At 46.2% G+C, this 23,507-nt stretch overlaps 1 protein-coding gene across 2 annotated transcripts in view; it reads right to left on the bottom strand.

Moving 5' to 3' along the window:
- CAMK1D (calcium/calmodulin dependent protein kinase ID) overlaps positions 1 to 23,507 on the bottom strand; it is a 431,780-nt gene that overhangs the window by 23,186 nt on the left and 385,087 nt on the right. For both annotated transcript variants that reach the window (XM_047741034.1, XM_047741035.1), the window contains exon 6: positions 14,184 to 14,259. In XM_047741034.1, the coding sequence (XP_047596990.1) occupies positions 14,184 to 14,259 (76 nt within the window). The remainder of the gene's footprint in view (positions 1 to 14,183; positions 14,260 to 23,507) is intronic.

Raw genomic sequence — 23,507 nt, forward strand, 5'->3', positions numbered from 1 at the left:
GGAAGGTGGTCACAGGAAGCCACAGTATTTCGTTCTGATTTGAGAGTATTCCCTTCCATACACTGTTCCTTATGCCTGGAATGCTCTTCCTCCCATGTCCACCACTGAGGCTCCTCTTTGCTCCTAGGGCCCCACGTGCCTGGCCCTTAACCCATGATGCCTCTTCCTCTGAGCTCCCCAGCCTCTTAGGCATGGCCAAGATGGCACATATGTGGTTTGATATCTGTGTCCCACCATCTCCTGTTACAGTCTGAGCTCCCTAAGTGGGGGGACAGGCCTTATTCATCTTCACCATCCCCAGCACCCAGCCCAGGATGTGCTCAGCAAAAATCTGCTGGATGAATGAGCCCGTCAACATCTCAGTGTTTTAGGGACTGCCACCCACCCCCTCAAACGCACTCAACCCCTCTCTGAACACTTTCCGTTCTTCACACTCTACCTCAATCCCATCTCCTTCTTGGGTCCTCTCAAAAAATTTAAAAAGGATTACTTCATGGTTATTCTATGTGTCTTCCCACGTTGACTGTGGGTTCTTGCATGAGGGAGAGGTTGTCATATATTGCATTTCCTTTGTATCTTTCATCAGCACTCTATAATAATCAATATTTGTCAACTGACTATTATTTCATAAACAGGAAATAGCTACATGAAAATTGCTTGCGTGTGTTTGTGTGCACAACAGCACACAGTCAAGTTGACTTACAAAGTAGGGTTGAACTCCCTGAAATGGATGTTTACTCTGGGGGAAATAATTTAACTAAAGTTTCTCAGGTGTTACAATTTCTCAGTTATTTTCGCAGTGAAACCTGCTAATGCCCTCCAAAGTGGAGTGGAATGAGCACAACCATTCGTCAACAACTGTTCTCTGCGCTAACATCTGCCCTGTGCCCTGACGGTTTCCTCCATGTATCAATCTCCCTGGTCTGTTTTCCATCCAACCAGGAGAGGCCCATGAGATGACATGACTCATAGATCGTACTCCCTGTACCCAGTCTGAATCCTCAAACCTGAAGCTGAAATATGTCTGAGGAAGGGCTCTGCCTAGGAGAGGGATTTGCACAGAATCACAGAATTTTATTCTGGGATCCAGGAGTCCTCTTCAGGCACTGGCCAACCCCTCACTTAGGAGGCTGGGAAAGTGGGTCCCAGTGGGATGAAAGGGGTGGCCTCAACTAGAACAAGTGGCAGGCCTATGCATCTATCTGCCCAGGGCTCTGGCTTAGAGAAACAAAAACCACTTCAGCCCAGTTCCACAGAGACTCATGGAGGACTGACATTTGCACCAAATGCTGTTCGTTATCATAGTGAAGAAGTCTGTCCTAGCTGCTCAGAGTTTAGAGTCTGGCCGTATGTGAATAGCAAAGGGAGGATGCTGACTTTTCTGTAAAGGAGAAACTAAGCTGTGTGCGTCCTGTCAACTTAATAACAATACCCACCATGTGGTGAGTATTTATTGTGTGCCTGGCCCTGGGCTGTGCCACTTACACGTTTGCTCATTTACTTATATGACGTAAGCACATCCATCTTCTATTTCCAGATGAGGGTCTGCATGAAGAGACGAGGCAACTTTCTCACATCAAAGGGGCAGAACAGAATTTTAATTTTACTCATCCAATTGCAGATCCAAGTTGTATTAACCTTTAATGCGAGCGCCGTGGTCAGCTAGGTTATGACAAAGACAAGGAAATGCAAGCACGCTCTCTTCCTAGACCTGTCTCTGAAGTCAGGGGGCTGTGTTTTTGTATGGGGTGTAGGAAGCACAGCCAGGACCAAGGCTGGAAGACCTGCTAAAGAAATAAAAACCAGCTGAGTCCTTGCACTCAGAAAGTCAACACCTAAACTTCTAACCCCGCCTGCCTTCTGGAAAGACACAGAGGAGGAGGAGAATATCTGGGACTCTTTGGGTCTGTCCATGGGAGAGAAAAATGGACCTGATTTTATACTGAACCAAATTCCATTACGATCACATCCAGTAGCCTCGTTGAGCTCCTACATGGAGCCTTGAGGGGATGTAAAGGATAGAAATCCTTCTGCCAAGACTCTGTGGAACGCTGCAGGACTGGGCAGGAGTTCAGGTGTGCCTCACCAACCCAGAGTAGTTGGGAAATCAAATAACATACATAAAGTGAATTTTCTAAGTACCTGAAAAGTGCTTAAGTGCCAAACTTATTTTCAGTATTTTAGAGTATTTTGGGGGGGGGGGGCAGTTGAGAGAGAGAGAGAGAGAGGGCATGCACAAGTGTGAGGCAGGGGTGGGGCAGATGGAGAGGGAGAGAATCTTCAGTGGGCTCTACACCCAGCCTGGAGCCCAAAGCAGAGCTCTGTCTCATGACCCCGAGATTGTGACCTCAGCCAAAATCAAGAGTCGGATGCTTAACTGACTGAACCACCTACTTGCTCCAGTTATTTTCAGTATTTTATACAAAAAGCATTTGGGTGGAACAGTCCACACTGACAATGGAAAAATCACCAGAAAAAGGCAACCCAGAATCTGTTGTTGAATCTAACTGGATAAAAGAGCTCTAAAGGAGAACAGAGATGTGACTTTTCAAGGAAAGGTTTGCTGTTGTCTTCTGAGGGCTGACTGTCACTCTGTTTTCAGAGAGGTTTCCTGGTATGGTTTCCTCAGCCTGGGATTTTGAGAAACAAAGCCACAGATTCCAATCTTGGCTCCAACAAGTATAGGTTCAGTGACCTTAGGGAAATGACATATCCTCTTTAAGGCTCAGTTTCTTTTGTGAAATGAGGATAATAATGTCCACCTTATAGAGAGATATAATATATATAACACATACCATATAATAATGTGCATTACATATAAAACACACACATTGATGGATAGATGGATGCAGAGACATACAGATATACGCAGAACCTGGGAAAGTGCTGTCACATGCTCTGTAATCCCGTTCCAGTCCTTCAGCTGAAGCACTCAAGTGGGACCCTGCTCACCACCAGGAAGAACAGCAGGAGGGGGACAGAGGAGCAGACAAACCCCAAGGGATTCAGTCCAGTGGCCACAACATGGAAATAAAGCATTATATTTTTAAACTTTGTGCAAAGTCTCAGACTCGTCCACAAATGCCCATCCACCCTGACCTAAACCTCTAAGCTTGCTCGAGAAAGGACCAAATTATGATCCTAACATTGTGCACCATGTTGTGAATATGAGGTGTCCCAGAGACCAGCTTGTCTTTACTCTTTAGAGACCAGTATTTCCAATCATTTAGCCTGGGAGCCCTTGATTCCAGGAAGAGCTCCAGATCTCCTGAGAACATGTATTCAAAGGCATATTTGTGAAGAAAAAATATTTTTATGCAATTAGACCAGGGTGCCATAGAAATGACCAAAACAACAAACCTCTATGTATATTATTGCAAACTAAGTACGCCACGTAAGGCCAACGCCAAGGCCAAAGAATCTCTGAAAATCATTCACAAAGCCCATCAAATCTGGGTGTCTCTCCTTTGGAAATGAGAGTCTGCCGGATATGCAACAACTCCAGGAAGCCCCCAATTGCCTTTTTGTTTTGGCACCCGGTGGGTGTTTATTGACGTCTGGGGCCTGTGTGAAAGGATCTGAGCTTTTATCTAGTCTTACTCCGGATAATAGGACAGACTTTAATAAACTAAAGCAAAGCTTTTTAAGCTGATAAACCTCTTGTACATTAACTGCAAGACCCACTTAGTGTACAAAACAGGTTCCAGCATATTACTTGGATTTATAAAATAGAATGACCAATGAGACCCGAATCATTACCAAGACGTAATCCAAACACTTCAGCAACCATATGTTTGATTATGCACACTCCAGAACTTTCTCCACGCAAACTTGGAAGAGATCAGGCTGGAGAAACTAGGAATGGTTCGCATATTAAAACCATGTGCAGGCTGACTTCAGGAAAGCAGGATTGATGAAAATACAGTGGATAAAGGTCCCATGTCACCCGCGGAGATTTGGATCCTGCCTTGAAAGCTGAGAATGAGTAAGCAGATCAGGGAAAGATCTAGGGGACAAAGGAAACACATTTCTTGGAAAGTTTATACGCAACTGGAGCTGAAGACTGGGAGTCGGGCAGGGGCGAGGGTGGGGGGAGGCGGAAAGGAGACTCCGTACTTCCCCAAGCATGAAAATGAGTAGCATCCTCTGTTTGGAGTAAAGCAGGTTTCAAGGGCTGGGCTGGAAAATGAAGTGTCTGTAGCTGTTGCGTCATGATCCATGGTCTCACTTGCAGGTGTCCAACTTTTTGATCGTTGCATTAGCTAGATGGACAGCACCTTGAGGATGTCTGGAGGATTCTCGCTCTCCCTAACAGTGGAAGGGAGGGCAGGCGGAGGATGGGGGTAATGAGCAGGGAGAGCTTCAAACAGCTGGGAGTGTTGTGTTGGGAAAAACCCAGCGAAACTTCCAGCAGCTAAAATTAGTTCTCACGAGTCATGGATTTCATCCCAAAGCGTGGAGGGGTGCAGCCAACCCATTTGGAGGTGATTAACACCAGCGCTAACTGATGATTCTGAAACCCAGGCGGATTTCCAATTTGACTTTTGGCATTGAGACTTTTTTTTTCTTTGAGACTTTTTTTTTTCTTGGTTGCGGGGTCCTTGCTTCCTCCCTCCCAACTTGCTTCCTTCTTCCTCCCTCTCCCACCCGCTGTCTCCCATGTTCTGATCGGTGAGCAGCTGTGATGGTTTGCAGAGGGACGCCCGGCATTTTGGAAAGGTACCGCCACACCACGGGGTTTGGCCTTCGGTTGCCCTGTGCCCTTGGCCTCTGCTTACTCTCTTACAGAGCACTGCTGAGGATGGCGAGAGAGTGAGCCCTCAGGGCACAGCGAGGGAACCCCTTGGCAGGATCTTGCCAGTGCATGCTGCACTGCTGGGTGCAGAGTCACTGGCTTCTGGTCTGTCCTTTCCCTGGGTCCTCTGACCACCTCTGTGAGAATTTCCTACCTGCTCCTGGAATTTAGGGTCTCTCCCCTCCCCACCTCCATCATCTGCACCTCCTGGTCACACATGCAGCACGGAGTAAGGGACCCAAACTCACGACTTGCCATGGCATCCCCGATATGCTTGCTGCTTCTTTGTGTGATCGACGCACCACCTCTCTCCTGACTCTGGGCTGGTGCGCTTGGTACCAGATGGTAAATACGGTAAAATACCATCAGGGCCTCTTCCCACTATGGTGAGAGGTGGATTAAAAATCCTGATAATTCTAAGATGCTAACTAAGTGTTAGACATCAGAAGGTCTGAATCAGATCTTTCAAGTTCTATTTGAAAAATTATGTTTCAGATTGAGTGGTTCATCTCACCTCAAACATAGTCAGCACATCGCATCTTCAGATAATTGGTCTTGAAGGATAAACCATCCATCTCCCTGCATAGCAGCCAGTATTTGAAGATAGCCTGTCCAGGGCCAGATCACCATCACCTCTGTTGTGGGGGCAGCTCTCGCCTCTCAAGTAGGTGACAGCCGACAAGACTGGATTTTAACTGATCTGTTTACTGTCTGTCGCCTCCAGCAGGCAGTAAGCCCCTCCAAGGCCGGTTGGTGATTCCATCTTTGCAACCCCATCATTTTGCCTGACACATATTGGGCTCAATAAATGTTTGTTAAGTGAGCGAATGTCAATCCCCTGCCTTCCATTCTCCAGGCTACCTCTCCTGAAACGTTTAGCTGCTGCTAAAATGATGATTTTTAAGAGATGATGATGACATGAACATAAGAGAGCAGAGGAAGTGACACGTTTTTCTATCTGGCCTGAAGCCACGCCATTGAGTGTAAAGGTGACATAGGTGAGACATTCCCTTCCTGCTTCTCCCTCCAGTGTCCTCTCTACCCCAGGGCCTTTGTGCAACAAAGACACTGGTGGATTCCAACTGGCAGGAAGTTGCCCCTACCACCTAAAGTGCAGAATTGGTTTACCTTGATTGCCCTGCTTGTAAAATTCCCTCAGAGCTGCACACGCCCCTCCACCCACTTTCTGAAACCAGACAGTATTTGTTTGACTATGTCCTGAGGGGTCAGAGGTGAACCAACTGTCAGCAGACAGCCAATAAACTCTTTCTCCAGAAGGAGCAGGGACAGCATGGTCAAGCGGTACCTGTGTCTGAAATTAAAGCTAACCAGAAGGCATTTAGCCACACACGGGATCCACTCAGCAGAGACCACAGAGGGGAGAGGAGGCACCTTTCTGGAAGTCCTCGGAAAGTGCCACACTGAAACGCAGCCGGTGGAATAAAATCAGTGAGCCTGAGAGTGACAACCACCAAAGCCCACGGCAATATAGGTGATGGAGGGATGAAAGAGCGGGCAGGATGGAGGCTGCCATGTAGGGCAGGAGGTGAGAGAGGGAGGCGTGTGCACGGACCAGCCGCCAGAGACAGCCGTGCCGCAGCGGGACAGAGACTCTCCAGTAGAGAAAGCCCCGGAGACGACTGTAGGCTTTGTGAAAACACATCAGACCATCTAGCTCCAGGATTCTGATTCCTTGTTCATAAAGGAAACTTCTGCTTTTAATTTGCTTTCTCGTGGAGCATTTCCTCTTGGAGGGAGAACATGCTAGTTTGATGACATACGTATCCAATTACCCGTGAGGCACACATCTCATGATTTAGTAAACAGACACTCCAGGTTTTTTGTTGTTGTTTTTGTGTTTTTAAATCTCTTTTGGGTCTGGCTCAGTTCACTGGGATCATCTGAGCAAGACGAATAAACAGAGTAATTTAGTTTCTGAACTTCTGAAGCCCAAGTCCAGACCATGGACCCAAGGCAGCCTACATAAGGCGATGTGTCCATCCTACAAAACTTATGAGCATAACAAGATGATCGCTGCTCGCTGGCAATGCTGGTCAATTATTCCTATTAGTGTTAACAGTATTCCTCCTGAAGGGAGTAACCACTGTCATAAATATGCCAGGCCTAGTTCTTTCCCAGGGGCTGGTTATGCTACATTCGCTCCTATTGGAGCTCAGGTTCCTGCTCTCTCTCTGGGACATGTGTATCCATAAAGAAGCAGCTGTCAGTGGTTTAAAATCATGATGACCACCTTGGCAAGGAGCATCCTTTGTCTCAGAAAATGGGCCTACCATGCAGCTAACGCATTCTTAGCGGCACTCTCACAAAGCCTGTTGGGCAGTGTGTGTTGGCCCACTGATATTTACGAGACCTAGTTCTAAAGACTGAACAATGCTGGAGGCCAGTCAAAAGGGATACTATAAGTACTTGGCCTGGAGGATCTGGTAGGCAGGGAGGTCAGAGGTAACAGCATGGCTAGGGTCCCTCCCCAGGCAGGTGAGACCTGCCCTCCCCATCCAGCCTGCCCTAACGCTCTGATGTCTCAACTTCTTAAGACCTCAGCCCAGTTCTGATGCTGGCAAACATCTCCTGTGTTTCTCCATAGCATTCTGAATCCCTGAGCATAATTTAGGTAAACCCTTATTAACTCATCTCCTTGAAGTTTCTAGAAGAAAGGCAGTGTGTATATGATCACAAAATTCAGTCTGGTCAGTGAAATGCTAATTCTGTGTCCTTGGAACTCGTTCTTTCTTGGCTGATCCACAACCCCAGTCTGGACACCAACATGCTCATCGGGAGTGCCAAAAAATTCTGTCCTCCAGCCTTCTCAGTAGCTTAAGTGATGCCGGCAAAGATGGTTGTTTATAAGTCCTGATCCCCAAAGAGAGATTCCCTGACAGGATAAGGACCCGTTTGATGTATATTTAGAAATGAGTATCGCTGATAGGGAAAAAAAACATTTCTCCTTCCAAATGATGGATGACATAGACAAGAGTGCAGAGATAAAAAGAGAAGCAATCCATCAAGTATGTGCACTGACAAAATGCAGATGGTGCCTGGTGCACAGAGAGGAGATCCTTTGGTACATGGCCTGTCACAGGTGCTTTTGCTGTGATTGGGTATCTCCATGTTGATCTAATGAAAATAATGCCCCCCCAAAAACTGCAGAGGCTAACCTCTTCTCCATCGCAAGTGATACGAAGAATGGGGGTTGAGTGCAGAGCCCTGCAGCAGAGCTTGCTTCCCGTGTGTGCTGTCTGTGGGTCAGCATGGTGTCTCTAGCACTTAGCACAGTGCCTGGGACAGAGAAGGCACTCAAGGAGTGCTAGGTGTTGACACCGATGATGACAAATTCAAAGCTAGTGGTTCTCCAAACATAGCCAGATTATGTAGAAGAATTCTATCTAGGGGCACCTGGGTGGCTCAGTGGGTGAAGCATCTGCCTTTGGCTCAGGTCACGATCCCAGAGTCCTGAGATCGAGTCCCGCATTGGGCTCCCTGCTCCTTGCTCTGCTTCTCCTTCTCCTCCCCACTCGTGCTCTCTCTTGCTATCTCTGTCTCTCTCTCTCTCTCTCTGAAATAAATAAATAAAATCTTTAAAAAATTTTTATTTAGAATTTGGCCTATCACTCATAAGGATCTGAACATCTTGGACGGTATAACTGAGACGTCCAAAGTCCATTCATTCTCTGCTTGAGACTCAGGGCTCTGGAAGGCATCCAGGGAAATAGAAGCCCTTTCCGCCATTTTGGAGTCTGACCCAGTTGTTAAACCAGCCTAAGACTAATCCCTAGGACAAAGGTAGTGGTGACCAGGGAACCACCACATTTACACTTATGAAGTTTTTACTTAAACTAGAAATAAAGACATATAGTATTGCTTTACTTAATACTGTATTTTAACCCTGCCAATTATTGTCTTCTATACTGTCGGGATAAGGATTTGAATGTACTATGGTTAAATTATACCCACATACATTATGCCCGGATCTCTCCCCCAGACTTCTGACTTCCGCATGTGCATACACTATTCCATGGATATCTCAAAGCAGTCTCAAGTTTAACACGCCCAAAACTAAATTCTTGATCTTACCGATCCCCCTAAACTGGCTCCCCCGCCACCCCCTAATTCTTTTTTTCTTAGCCATTTACATGATCGCTTAAGCCAAAGGCTTGGCCTTACACTTGAAACTTCCGTCTCCTTTATCTCCTGCATCCAAAATACATCCACCACCTGAACCCCATCACGGCCTTCCTGGTAGAAGCAACTCTGACTGCTCATCTGACAGCGCCTCCCAGTGGTCTCCATCCTCCACTGCAGCCGGGTCCAACCCCTGTTCCCAGAGTAGCCGGAATAATCCTTGAGTGAAAATCAGGTCAGTTCACAGCTCTGGCCCAGAACCTTCTTTGGCTTCCCACTAACCTCTGTTAACCCTAAACTTTCAGCCAAGACTCTCCTTCCCCAGGCTCTTGCTTACCTCTTGGAATATAACTTTGCTGATATCCTGCCTTGACACCATACCGTCCCCAGGCTCGCCTTTCTGACAGTGCCCTACCTATGGGCCATGACAGAAACGTTCTTTACCTACTGCAGATCTGTTTCCTGCTTTCTTCGTCCCCAGCCCGACCGTGATTTGCCCCTCCTCCACATGGTCACCTGACTTCACTCGGCTGGCCGTCATTGTGCCATTTTCTCTTCCAGGGACCGCTTTAGAGATGAGCATGGGAGGCATTTCTGGCCGAGGAGACATAAGGGAATGCTGGCTGAGGGACTTCTGGGAAAGAAAGTCTGGCTCTTATGGGCACACAGAGGGTAAACACTATATCTTCTTCCACCAATTGATGCTGCGTCTGTCCATGAGGACTGCAGCTGTGGTGGCCATCATGTTTGATTGGGGAGGGTACAAGGGAAAACCAATGCACTGAGGATGGCAGAGAGCGAGGGTGGCTAAGACCTGGGACTGAGGTTCTGACGTCGGCACTCGTGGGGCCTTCCCACCTATGCACTTGTTATTATGTGAGGTAGGACTTCTCCTAAATGCAGACGCTGGCCCAGACTGGTTTGTCTGTTACTTGCAGCTGAAAGCATCTTCCGCTCGGGCCATTCAGTCTGCCTGGAACACTGCCTCCTCACACCTTATCTGCCTGATCTACTCATCATTTAGGTTTGCTTTTATTGGATCCTCTGTTCAGAGAAGACTTCCCCAGCCACCTGCTAGAAACAGGGAAGCTCTGTCCCACTGTGCCAGGGCCCCTCGTGCTCTTCCTTTAAAGCTATATAATCAAACCTATAAATAGAACAAACTGATGGTTGCCAGAGGGAAGGAGGTTGGGGGCATTTTAAAATTCCACGTTCACTTATGAGGTCTCTTCGAAATCTGTCTCTTTCACGAGACTGTGAGCCGGATTCACAAACACAGGGGCTGTGTATATGCTGTTGAGTGCTCCTTCCCAGTCCCTAGCAAAGTGACAGGTGCACGGTACATATTCAGTAAATATTTGCAGAAAGAAATAAACAAACGCAAGCTGGATATAACATGGAAAGAAACATCCTCTCTCCTCTCAGTGGGGTGGCCCCGTCCGCATGTGAGGGCACGTGTTAGCACAAAGAGCCGGACTGGAAGTCAGAGTGGGGCTTGGGTTCAAATGTTGATTCTGATACCAAGTTACATTATTTGGTCTCCCTGAAGTTTTACCTTCTCTCACCGAGTTTAATAAAAACTGCCTCTATCTTGTAGGATTGTAAGGGAGGGTGAAGGGAGATAAAATACAGATGTTTGATGTTAGGATTATTAAAAAAGCGATGCTCTGTCCATCTTGAAATGTCCATGTTTTAAGGGGATTCCACTGTAATAATTCCATTGTGCACAGTACAACCAAATCATTTACTATGGACTGAAGAGTGTCCCTCTCAAAGTCATAGGCTGAAGCCCTAACCCCCAGTGTGATAGTTTTTGGAAATGGGCCTTTGAGAGGTAATTAGGTTCAGCTGAGGTCATGAGGATGGGGTCTCCATAATGGGATCAGTGCCTTTGTAAGAAGAGACACCAGAGATCTTGCATGTTCTGTTTCTGCCTTGCGAGGGCACAAGAAGAAGGTGGCAGTCAGCAAGTGGAACGGAATCAGTAGTCACCTAGATCTCGGACTTCCCAGCCTTCCAAACCATAAGAAACAAACCTGCTGATGAAGTCATCTGGTCTACCGTGTTGTGCTCTCGCAGCCAGAGCTGTCTAAGACACCAGTGCTTATCCCAGTAAAGCCATCTGTACCTCCTCATAGCTCTGCAGACACCCTACCCCAGTGCCAAGACTTCAGGGAGACAATCCCAAATACAGTCATAGAAACCAAGGGAATCTATCGACTTTAGTCCAGACCAGAGTGGTGGTTCAAAATTCAGAACAGATGTGAAGAAACAAACAAGCAGAAGCCCGGAGGAAGGGGCGCTCTTTACCCAGCCCCAGATTTCCCTAGAAGACACCAGCCTTAGTCCTCTGGGGAAGGGCCCGTCATTCATTTCTTTCGATCTTCCATGTCAAGTTTAGCAAGATAGGACCTCTGACGAGAATTTCAGTAGGGTTGGGGCGCCTGGGTGGCTCAGTGGGTTAAGCCTCTGCCTTCGGCTCAGGTCATGATCTCAGGGTTCTGGGATCGAGTCCCGCATCGGGCTTTCTGCTCACGGTGAGCCTGCTTTCTCCTCTATCTCTCTCTCTGCCTGCCTCTCTGCCTACTTGTGATCTCTCTCTCTGTGAAATAAATAAAATCTTTAAAAAAAAAAAAAAAAGAATTTCAGTAGGGGGTTTAAGGAGCCAGAGTAGGGAACACACGGCCTGTGTCTGCTTTCTGCTTACCCAGGAAGCTCCCTAATGAGATATGCAGAAGTGTGTGTGTGCGTGCGTGTGTGTGTGCGTGCGTGTGTGTGTGTGTGTGCGGTGTGTATGAATTTATTAAAGGAGAGGGGCCACAGCTTTCACCAGACTCTCAAACAGTCTGTAACTTCCCCCTCCCCCCAAAAAACGATGAAATTACCATAGAAGATAGTCAATGTGCTTTGAAAGTGAGAGCACTATGTAAGTGCAATATGGCCATCTTACAGCTCAGATGCACCTGGCCTTTACCTGTTTTCATAAGTGGGAGCCACAGAGGCCAAGGGCATTATAGTAGATAATTCCTGTGATAATGGCAGGAATCTACAGGAGCTGTCAACTAAATCCACACTAAACTACAAAGCCACCCAGTTGAATGTGCACTGTAGAAAGACCGCTTGCCTTCCAGATAATGAGACAAAGCCAACACAGGGGGGATGTTTCCAGCAATCCCTGAGGATGCCACATACTGCCAGAACTTTCTCTGATCACAATCCCCCATGGTCTTTCATTGTGTGTAGTGGGCTCTATGTGCTAGAAAGCCTTCCCTTCCTCAGGAAGAAATTCATTTGTTATCCATTACAGACACCAGTTGGCACAAACCCACCCTAGGAATACGTTCCATAGTAAGTGTTTTAAAGTACCACTGCAAAAAGAAATTGTAATCAAAAAATAACTTTACAGAGGACTTAAGAAAAATAAAAAACAATAATAAAACCCAAAATTGACCACCCTGAAATAACTGCAACAACCCTATGCTTATGATGGCCTTTCCTGGGTTGTAGAGATGAGGTGCTCGAGAAGAAATGGGGACTCTACTGGCTCAATTTTGGTTTTCATCACACTGTTTCTCATTTTGATCTCTTTGGGAGATTTCCTAGTAATTTCATAGTGGTTTGTAGCCCCAGGAAATCCAAGGTAGCACATGAAAAGATGCTCAACATCTTTAGCCAAAAGAGAAATGTATTGGAGAATAATTTATAATAGCCAAGGTATAGAAGCAACCCAAGTGTCCATTGATACATATACACACAGAGGAATATTACTCAGCCATAAAAAATTGTCATTTGCAACAATATGGATTGACCTATAGGGTATGATGCTAAGTGAATTAAGTCAGACCGAGGAAGACAAATATCATATGATTTCACTCATGTGTGGAATCTAAAAAATGAAACAAATAAATACATAAGCAAATAAAAAGCAGAATCAAACCTATAAATAGAGAAAACAAACTGATGGTTGCCAGAGGGAAGGAGGTTGGGGGATGGACCACATGGGTAAAGGGGAGTGAGAGGTCCAGGCCTGTAATGATGGAATGAATAAGTCATGGGGATGAAAAGGGCAGCCCAGGGAACATGGCTAATGGTACTGTGACAGCCTTGTAAGGTGACAGCAAGCAGCTACACTTGTGGAGAGCACAACATAACCAACAGAGTTGTCAAATCACTATGTTTTACACCTGAAACTAGTGTTAACCCCATGTGTCAACTCTACTCAAACAAACACATTACAAGTAAATTTTAAGAATGAGGAATGCTGGGGCGCCTGGGTGGCTCAGTGGGTTAAAGCCTCTGCCTTCGGCTCAGGTCATGATCCCAGGGTCCTGGGATCGAGCCCCGCATCGGGCTCTCTGCTCAGCAGGGAGCCTGCTTCCTCCTCTCTCTCTCTGCCTGCCTCTCTACCTACCTGTGATCTCTGTCTGTCAAGTAAATAAATAAAATCTTGAAAAAAAAAAAAAAAAAAAAAGAAAAAGAAAAGAATGAGGAATGCAAATCAAACCCACAACAATAGCACTTCATACAGATCAGGATGGCCATTATAAAACATGGGAACTCAGTGTCAGGAAATGTGTAGAGGATCAGGAACCACTGTGCATTGTTGTTGGGAATAAAGTGAGGGTGTTGCCTTACAAAGGAGTGTGGAGGCTCCTCAAAAAGTTAAATGGAAGTACCGTCCGATCTAGCAACCCCACTTCCAGTATACACCCAAAGGCAGACGTCTATACACCTGTGCTCATAATAGCACTACATACAATAGCCACGAGGTGGAAACCACCCCGTGTTCACTGATGGCTGAATGGAAAAACACAATGTATTATATGCATATAACAGATAATTACTCAGCCTAAAAAGAAGGAAATTCTGACACCTGCTACAACACTGCTACAACAATCTTGAAGACATTATGATAAATGAAAAAGCCAGTTGTGAAAAGACAAAGGCTATATGATCCCACTGGCACAAGGGACCTAGAATAGTCAAGTTCACGGAGACAGAAAATAGGAAGGGGGCTGCCCAGGACTTCAGGGAGTTAGTGTTTAACAGGGACAGAGTTTCCCTTTGAGAAGATGAGAAAGTGCCAGAGATGGCCGGTGGTGATGGTTGCACAACACTGATGCCACTGAACTTGTACATTAAAAAATGGTTAAAATGGTAAACTTTGTTATGTATATTTTTACACAATAAAAAAGAAAAAAAGAAAGAAAGAAAGAAAAAAGGAGCCAAGGTGGCCAGCGTTACTTACAAAATATAGGCAATCACTCCGATGGACCAGCAGTCAACAGCCTTGCTGTATGGTTTCTGGGCCAGGACCTCGGGAGCTGTGGAGTGATAAAGGAGAAACACAAGCATGACAAGTTAAATGCCTAAGACATAAAACATTTTTTAGATTTTTCTTCTCTTTTTCTGTCCACCCCTCAAGCTGAACTTTCCATCATGCTAAAAACTGAGTAGAGATATAGAACTTAATTTACGTATTGGCTTTTCTAACTAGAAAAACATAAGAACACTGTGTGTGCACGCATGCGTGCGCACGCACGCGTGTGTGTGTGTGTGTAACAAGATTAACAAAAAAGTTCAACCAATCAGTCTATCAATCAGTCGGAGTAGGAGACTCTTTCATATTGGGGCTGGGCTAGGTACCGCAGCTCAGGCGAGACTGAGTCAGAGAAAGATACCCTCCACTTACAGCCTAGGGTGTGACTTCCCCTAAAATTAATTTGGGGAAGCATTTCTGGCCCCAGGGAAGGGCCTTCCTGGGTGCCGTGGGGTGTGAAGGTGAGGCCCCCTCTTAATACTTTCATGGATGCCACAATCCAGGGGAGAGGAGACCTGAAATCTGGTCCTAGGAAACCTGCCTTAGGCCTGCTCTCAGCTCACTCTGGAAGGTTTTGGGCAGGTGACCTCCTCAGTACTAACATTTCATTTTCTCACCCATGAAATAGCAAAAAGGCTCCTGACTCCCAATTCCTCAGTTCTAACCCAAGAGCCCTCATCCTGGGGGTCTCAGCTTGTTTTGTCCTAGAACCTTGCTTTCTGTTCCTGGCCTTGCGGCTTGAGCCCTCTGCTGGATACCCACACCCAAAGTCTCCCGACCAGCAGTGGCTATCACACATCTTTGTGCAAAGAGTAAATAAATACAAGAAAAAACAGTGCATCTTCACAAGCAAAATCTCCTTTTCACCCAAATATACTTGACAGACGTGTCTTTAGCATAGACCTTCCAGAAAACCTAAGCGAGTAGACAAAGTAAGACGAGCTGTCTGCTGGATTGTGTGTTCTATGGCTTTGGGATGAATTAACTCATTTACACTAATTTGCCTTGGGGTGGGCAAGAGCTTAATTATTATTATCATTATGATGACTCCCAAGTCACAGGACCCAGAGGGACTGACGGGTCAAGGAACCTGCCCAAAGTGATCCAGCGAGAAAGTAGTCTCTACACTGACTTCCTCTCCAACTGGACTGACAGGAATGATGTCCCTGCCGTGATCTGGGTCATTCATAAGTATTTTCTACTATAACCCTTTCAACAACCCTCGCAATGATCATTCTCTGCCCCTGATCTAAGGGAAATGAGCCTCAGAGAAGTTCTTTTTCTGATGCTACCCAGCAGAAATGGACCAGCTGAGATTTGAACCTGGTCAATTTCATCCTCATCCCAGTTCCATCCATTGGAATATATTTACTGTTAAGTTGAGTGCTACCTGTAAGCAAAGCCCTGTGGCAGAAAAACTAACAGGGAAATCCTCTCTTATCTTTGTTACAATAAATTTTCCTAAGCAGGACTAGGGATGTATACAAACGTCTGCTGATTATTTCTGGTTATGATGGTAAGAAATACAATCCACAGATAACCCCCAAATCTACTTCTCGATTTCAGCTCCTATTCCTCCACATTTGAACTAAGACTTTGTCTTTTTTATCAAGAGCAAAATAAATATGTCTGTATGTCCTTTCTTTGCTTCGTTCACCCTCCATGCAGTAGCAAAAGGAGAAGCAGAACCATAAAGCCAGGAAACTCACAAACTGGAGAAGTAGCCCTTGGATAATGGGGGGGCTGGACCCATCAATACCTCCTTTTCCCCGTAACTGCTATGAGCACATTTCTCAGACACTTCTATTATGGCAATGGCAACTGACAAAAGGGAGCCATTTGTCACATTAATGTCCTGCTGATTTAGGACATATGCTCTCTCTGAGCTGATGTTCTGGTCCAAGGGACCACAAGGGCACAGATAGTGGGAGGTGACTGCATCAGCAAGGAGCTAATTTCTCAGCCCCCAGAGCCATCCGTGTGGCCTGACAGAAAGTTCAAAGGAGGCACAGAAGGCTCCCTGGCGATGTCTGACCCAGTGTCACTTCCCAGCAGGATGGACGGCAGATATTCTGAGCACAGAGCCAGGCTGGTGGGTAGGAGCCCTGGCTTCCTCGTCATGGGATTTGCTGGACCCCTTATGGAGAGGGCAAGCCAGCCAGTCTCAGCCACCCCAGGGTACCAGGTGTCAAACAGTGGTGCAGAGGCAGTGAGAGTTCAGTGCAGGATATGGGGCAAAGCTCATGTCATGCACCAGGTGTGACATGGCGACAGACGTGGGGAAGGAGCCCTGAGAAGGAAGAGGTTGGCACCTCCAACAGTTGATGCCGTGGTTTATAAGCAAAGATTGAGCTGATCCCCTGAGCCATGTTGTGTAGAGTGTAAGAGTCCCAGGCCCTGAAAAGCAGCTTTCACTCCGAGGAAGAGCTGACCCTGTGCTCTTCGGAGCTTCCCAGACTCAGGTCTCCAGCACTCTGGGGATGAGAGAGAGGGCTCCTTAAAAGAACATCTTCTTCCTCCTTCCCTGTCTTTTAGATAGAGGGAAATTCTGGCCACCATCCATTATCCTGAAGACAACAGAATAAAGAACATGGTGTCCCTCCTGAAGTCTGTATACCCAGGGGCATGTGCACACTCAGCATCTCACCTTGGGGCTGGTAGAGTGACCGCATTCTGGAGAACAATGCAAGGCCCTGCGTGCACTTGAAAAGGAACTGACTGATATGTATGCAGCAAGGAATGGGAAGATTGCTTGAGATGTTTAGATTCTTGAAGCCAGAGATGGCACATGTAATTTATAAAATATGAGATTCTGGGGCACCTGGGTGGCTCAGTCATTAAGCGTCTGCCTTCGGCTCAGGTCATGATCCCAGGGTCCTAGGATCGAGCCCCATATCGGGCTCCCTGCTCAGCAGGAAGCCTGCTTCTCTGTCTCCCAGTCCCCCTGCTTATGTTCTTTCTCTCACTCACTCTCTCTCTGTCAAATAAATAAATAAATCTTTAAAAAAATAAAATATGAGATTTTGTGTAAATGGTAAAATTTATAACATCAAGTGTACGGTTTTGTGGGTTTTTTTGGTCTTTTTAAAAAAGGGATCTGGATCTTTCTCAGATGCTTCTAGTCTCGCAACTGACAGAAGACAGCCACGGACAGAAAGATGCCAGGATCAGTAGCACGGGTGTTGGCGGGGAGATTTCTAAATGATTAACAAGCAAACATCGAGGTAACAATACGGGGAGTGGAAGTCTCTGTACATGTGCCAAACATTTCTTGTTCTTTCTGGTGTTGTGTCCTATCTAAGTTCTGTCAACAACAACACAATAAACATTTTTTAACCAATTGCTGGCAGGTGAACCACTGCCCTGGTGAGGGTGAGGATCCTCACTGCACTTGAGACAAATGGGGAGAGTGAAGTCTTCCAACATGTAATGTAACAATGAAAAAAGAGACAGCTGACTGATCTGGGAAAGGGTATGCTCACCAACCAAAGACATTTAAAAAAAAAAGAATCACAGCAACACACACCAAGGGCCTTCGTTCCAATTCTACTTTTTTTAAAAAACTTATTTATTTTGAGAGACAGAGAGAGAGCATGAGAGGGGAGGTCTGAGGGAGAAGCAGACTCCCCATGGAGCTGGGAGCCCGATGCGGGACTTGATCCCAGGACTCCGGGATCATGACCTGAGCCGAAGGCAGTTGCTTAACCAACTGAGCCACCTAGGTGCCCCCCAATTCCACTTTTGATTTGATTCTTGAAACCAAATGGTCACGGGGCACCTGGGTGGCGCAGTCGGTTAAGCTCCTGACTCTGGATTTCAGCTCAGGTGATGCTCTCAGGGTCGTGAGATCGAGCCCCGCATTGGGCTCGGTGCTCACAAAGTCTGCTTAAGATTCTCTCCCTCTCCCACTGGGTGGCTAGGTGAGTAAATAAATAAATAAAATCTTAAAAGACAAAAAATAAATATTGTCTGGGACAAGTTTGAACAAGCCTAGCTACATCCCGTTAGCTACTTTTCATCTAGTAGTGATTCTTGGAAAGCATCAATTCTCAGGCAATATTCAAAACCCTCCTGACGATTTTCTATGATCATGAAATCATGCTGAACCCCTGGGATCCGCTGGGATATTTCCCCCCTGCTCTCCTCTGGGTCCTGCAGTTGGCTCCCTTTGTTTGCCAACCTGTTGAATTCTCCTGGTTTGTGGCCAACCTCCTATCCTCTCCCTCACGCTTTTGGCCTGCAGCCTGTGCTCTGCGAGGGTCCACCTCTGGCTGGGATCTTTTGAGAGACCAGCTGTCACTTTGAGAAGCAGCCACACTCCCTTATACCATAAGATCCTTGGCAAGAATTCGGCTGTAATTCTAAAAAGCCACAGCATCCAATTTACTAACACTCAGACAACAAATAAGCTTCCAGGCAGAGGAGGCCCAGAGCACAGTCAAACAGGGGCCTTGCAAAGCAGGAAGAGTTTTCTGAGCCACGCCCCCCACAAATCCACCGCCCAACAATGTCAGACACCGAAGAACTTCTTCATCAAGGCTTCTGATTGTAACCAGCTCAACTCACGTACTTCATATGTAGTGGGAGGGTGACAGTGACTCTCATCACCGCCACACCTCCTCAGAGAGCAAGGCTTTGAACTAAAAGAACTGAATTGAGATGACTGATGCTTGACAAAGAGCTGTCATGAAAAGCCATCGCAGCCGGTTTGTGATGCCATCAGCCCCCAGGCAGAGCAGGAAAGGGCTGAGTCTCCCGATACAGCCTAGACTGAAGGAAAGGACTCAGGCAAGAGGACCCTGGCGTTTCTCTGGTGCATCTCAAATCCCAGTCCCTGGAGGCTGTCAGGGGCTGTCAGGGGAGCAGACCCCGTTGCCCCAGGAGGTGCCGAAAAGGGCATTTGCAAGATGGCTAGTGGTTGAGTGGAAGCAGCTCTGCCTGGGTGACATGTGTTGGGTTTCCCGGTCCACCCACCAAATCCTATAACACGCCAGCCTCCCGGGCCTCCCGCCATACCTTCTGCATCTCTTCCCCCCTGCGTGAATCACACTGTCAACCGCCAGGCTTCATGCCCCCTGACCACAGGCACATGGCTCAGGTCTGTATTTTTAAGGCTTAGCACACTCTGCGTGGTTAACAAATGGCTATTCTTGACATGAATTTGGGGGATAAAACAGGCAGAAGCAGCCCCAATTCTCTGCATGCGGCCCATTGTCCTGTGTGTCACTCTCCTTGGGAAACCTTGTTTCAAAGGGATTTCAGAATTACTACTTTTAGATCTAGAGGGCAGAAAAATATATTCTATTAAGTGATCTCTCGGAACTTCCTTCCTGGTCCGAGCTTGAGGTTAACAATTCTGTGTTCTTAGAAAGAGCATCCCCTTGGCTGGTTTCATTTACTCCAGCAAATACAAGTTCTGATATCACATAAAGGAGGCAGCTTTAGCAGAGCACCCGTGAGCTACTGGAGAGATCTTTGGACCAACAGATGTGGCCTCCTGTCTGAGGCTTTTCTCCTGCTTTTTAGTGAAACAGTTGGTTCAAAATGTAAAATAATTGAATTTACTGCTGTGAGACTCACTACCAACCCACTGTGGAAAATTCCACTGGGTGGGAAACGTCCTAAAACCCAAGCTGTTTTATTTCGGTTGAGAGCAAGTTTTCCTGGTAAAGGGAAGGACTCCAAAGGTTTCGAAAGGGAAGAAAGAAAAGTTCCGAAACCTTTCATCTTATTTTTAAAACAATTAAATTGCCCATTTTCTTTACTCAAAGAGAAGACTGCAGCCGTCTAATGGCGTGGGGGTGGCACTCAGTCCCCAGGCTCTAAAAAAACAGAAAAGGAATTTTCCCTTTTCCTGAGCTCTCAGGGATGTGCTGAAGAGCACTTTCTGCAGAGAAAGGAGGAGATGGAGAAGATCTCACCCTGCTACCAAGTTCATGTCTAAGGCTGTTTGTCTTCCTGTGTAGAAGCTTGAGTACCACTGCTCTTGGTACCTCAAAGTTGACTGTCTCCAGTGGGTGGAGGACGGGGACATATCAGGAGGGGGTGGCCTGGGGTGGGAAGAGTAGCCCTCGATGCCAGAAAAGGAAAGCCCATGTCCCAGAACAATGGGACCAAGGCAGTATTTCTGGCATTCTTCAGTTGCGTGATAGCTTGGGTTCCATTTTAGGCACTGGCTTTATGATGTGAAGGAAGCAGCCTTGGCCTCTGCCCCCACGGCATACCTGTTCTCCTGGGTGCTGAGTGTGGACACAAGCCACAGAAGTCATGCCAGCCACGGCTCCCTTCTTAAAGAAGGTGATCAGACTACTTCAGATAAGATCATGGCCAGATGGGAGGTATGTTGATTTGAAACTCTGAATAAAATTCTGAAAAATACTGCACTTACTGTAAGTAAAACTTAAAAATATCTAAGAAAGAATATATTACCCTAATAGTCAAATGGTGGGGAAGAAAGGCTGTGGCTGAGTGTTGTAAGACTATGCCTTGCTTTGTGCTCTAAGTTAAAGTAATCAGTTTAGCGCTGAGGAGTAGGAAAGGTACAGAGGCTTGTTTTATCATTAAATGGGACTGGAAGGTGTGAATTGGTTGCCTGGATGTAGGTGGTTTTAACTTAAAACAACTTTAGTTGTCTGGATACGAGAAGCTTTAAATAGACACACTGGCTCTTTAGTGAAAGAAATCTGGGATCCCCCACTTACTACACCTGTGGACTCGGGCTAGTCATTTGATCTCTTTAAGCCTCCAGGTGGTTCATCTGTAAAATGGGTACATTCACAGAGCCCAACCCTCCAGACTGGAATGAGGCTTCGTGAAAACAATAAACATAGTAAGTTAGAGCTAGAACTAGCAGTAGTTTACTATGTAAGGATGAAAGGCTGAGAGAACCACAGGAATAAAACCAGAATGGAGGTTTTATTATTTTTTAGAATTAAGGATGAACAGATCCTTGATATCGTTTGGTACTTTGCCTTGATTCTAGCTTTGCATCATGGAAATGATTTGTCAATGGAGATTTCCACCCTTTGCATTAGAACCTTCAGAAATCAGAACTGAACTGGGACCACGAGTGATGCAAGGGCACGTTTGAGGACTTGAATCTTTGACTTGGAGGGAGCCTTCAAACACCTTATACCAACCTCCTATCTAGTTGGTCTGTCTGTCTGTCGAGTTACAGATCCTTTTGTTCACTTATTCACCAAAATACATCTCCAGTCCCCTGTCGGTCCAGGCAGGGTTCCAGAGACTGCAACCCAGGAACTGCCCATTCATCACTGCTGACAGCACCATGGGCATGAGAATAGTCTGTCATGGCCGCAAGGGGGCAGTGCCCAGATCCAGCAGATTCTTCTCTTCATTGGCCCCAATTAGAATTCTTTCTTAAAAGGAGATTAGAAAAATTTGTTCCGGAAGACTACTTATAAATATGAGCATACCCTAATTTTTTCCCTAATTCCTTGGAGTTTGCAAAACTTCTGCCATTTCCCTTACTTGCAGAGAAGAGCTGACCAGACACTAAGATTAGCAGCCCTCTACTTTTCCTTGAATGAGCTCCTGTCTTTGGGTATGGGTTGGAAATGTCTAACGTGCTTGTGATGTCAGCAAGAAGAGGTGAGCAGACAGGCTGCTTGCCATGCCATGACCTAATCCAAGGTCCATTTGTGTCTCTTGCTAGCTGGCTTCACCTCCCTGAGGTGGTCAAGGAGAAAGACCCTTGACTTGAACTTTGTGTAGGTTACAGAGGGGAAGAAGAGGCCCTAAAACGTGAGCATCAGTCTTGGTCAGAGGTAGCGGAGACCTCTTTTAATATCATGGCTCATGAACACGGATCATGGGGCCTGGGGGCCAGGGGGACTAGATCCAAGTTCCACTCTGCTAGCCAGGTTAGGCAATATGATTGTGCCTTTACAGGGAGAAGCCTAACCAAGAAGTAGGGATCGGGGAACTTTTCTAGTAGAGCGCTTTCAAAATGATACGACTGACCAGTCTTACACAGTGATAGATCATAGGGAGAAAAATGAAGGGGGCTTCTCGGGACAACATTTTTAATACAACAGTGAAAAGATTGTAGTAGGGTCTTTCTCTTTCTTTTAAACATTCCAAGTATATCCATTTGGAAAGTTAAAAATGTTCCTATCTTATTTCAGGAGGGATTCTGGAAAGACATTTTGATGCTCCTGTAATGAACTTACCAATTATCATGAATAGGGCAGACTACTGATGAGGAATCTTGGAACTTGCTCAGAAATCTTTAGTGGCTCCTTGTTTCTTAAAGAATTATGTTCAAACTCCTTGAGTTGAAATACAAAGATATCAAGATGCTGGTCTTGGTGCTACATGTGGCCTAAGATTATGACTCTCCCATTCTCAGACTATAAGGACTCTGTTAATCATTCTGACCTCCAAATTTGTTATCTGTAATGCTGGAAATCATAAAATTATAGTGAAGATTTTTAAAAAATGACGCGATGGTACACACAGAGAGTCGCACTAGCATCTCTCCATGATCCGGCCATGAATCAGAGGACAGAATTACAGCCTGGGCCCAGGGCTGGCGTATCTTGGAGAATTTGTTAACTTTCTATGCCTCAGTTTCCTGTCTCAAAGGGAACCTGCTGCTTTGTCCTGAAGTTATGTCTTCATGGTAAAGAATCTGAGCTCCAGTGAGGTATTCCATGGGGTCCTTTACGTTAAGGAATATGGTTAGGGATTTGTGTCTGGGGCTGGCCACTTGGATCCCTATCTTCCTGTTTTTGAGGAATTTCCACAGTTGGTGAGAAGAAACAGCTCCCTTGTTGGTAGATGAGTAAACAGGGCCTTAAATCAAATCGTAATCCAGCCCCAAAGAGTCAGTGACAGCACGTGTCTGAGAAGTGGTGAGGGAGATTTCTTTAAAACGCTGGGAGAGAAACAGGACATTTCTACCCAGTGGCTGCCTGTCCAGGGATGGTAAGTAGAATTCTACAGATGAAGGGAAATAAAATTCAGGCATCCATTTCAGGGCAGAAATTGGCCTCGGGAGGAACTGATGACAACACAGAGCAGGACTGATGATGCGGCATCCGAACCCTTTCTGTCGGTGGAATGTCCAACAGCGGGGGGATTAAAAAAGAAAAAAACCTGGGTAAAGGCTTTATTGTGAGTGCCCTCATAAATGGTGTTGTGTCACCGAGGGTTAGAGTAGCCATCTGGATTTGCCGGCACATCAAAATACAGCTGAAATATGGACTCATTCTTCGCCTGTGGTTTGCC

This window comes from Lutra lutra, chromosome 8, assembly GCF_902655055.1.
Source record: "Lutra lutra chromosome 8, mLutLut1.2, whole genome shotgun sequence".
Taxonomy (NCBI): Eukaryota; Metazoa; Chordata; class Mammalia; order Carnivora; family Mustelidae; genus Lutra; species Lutra lutra.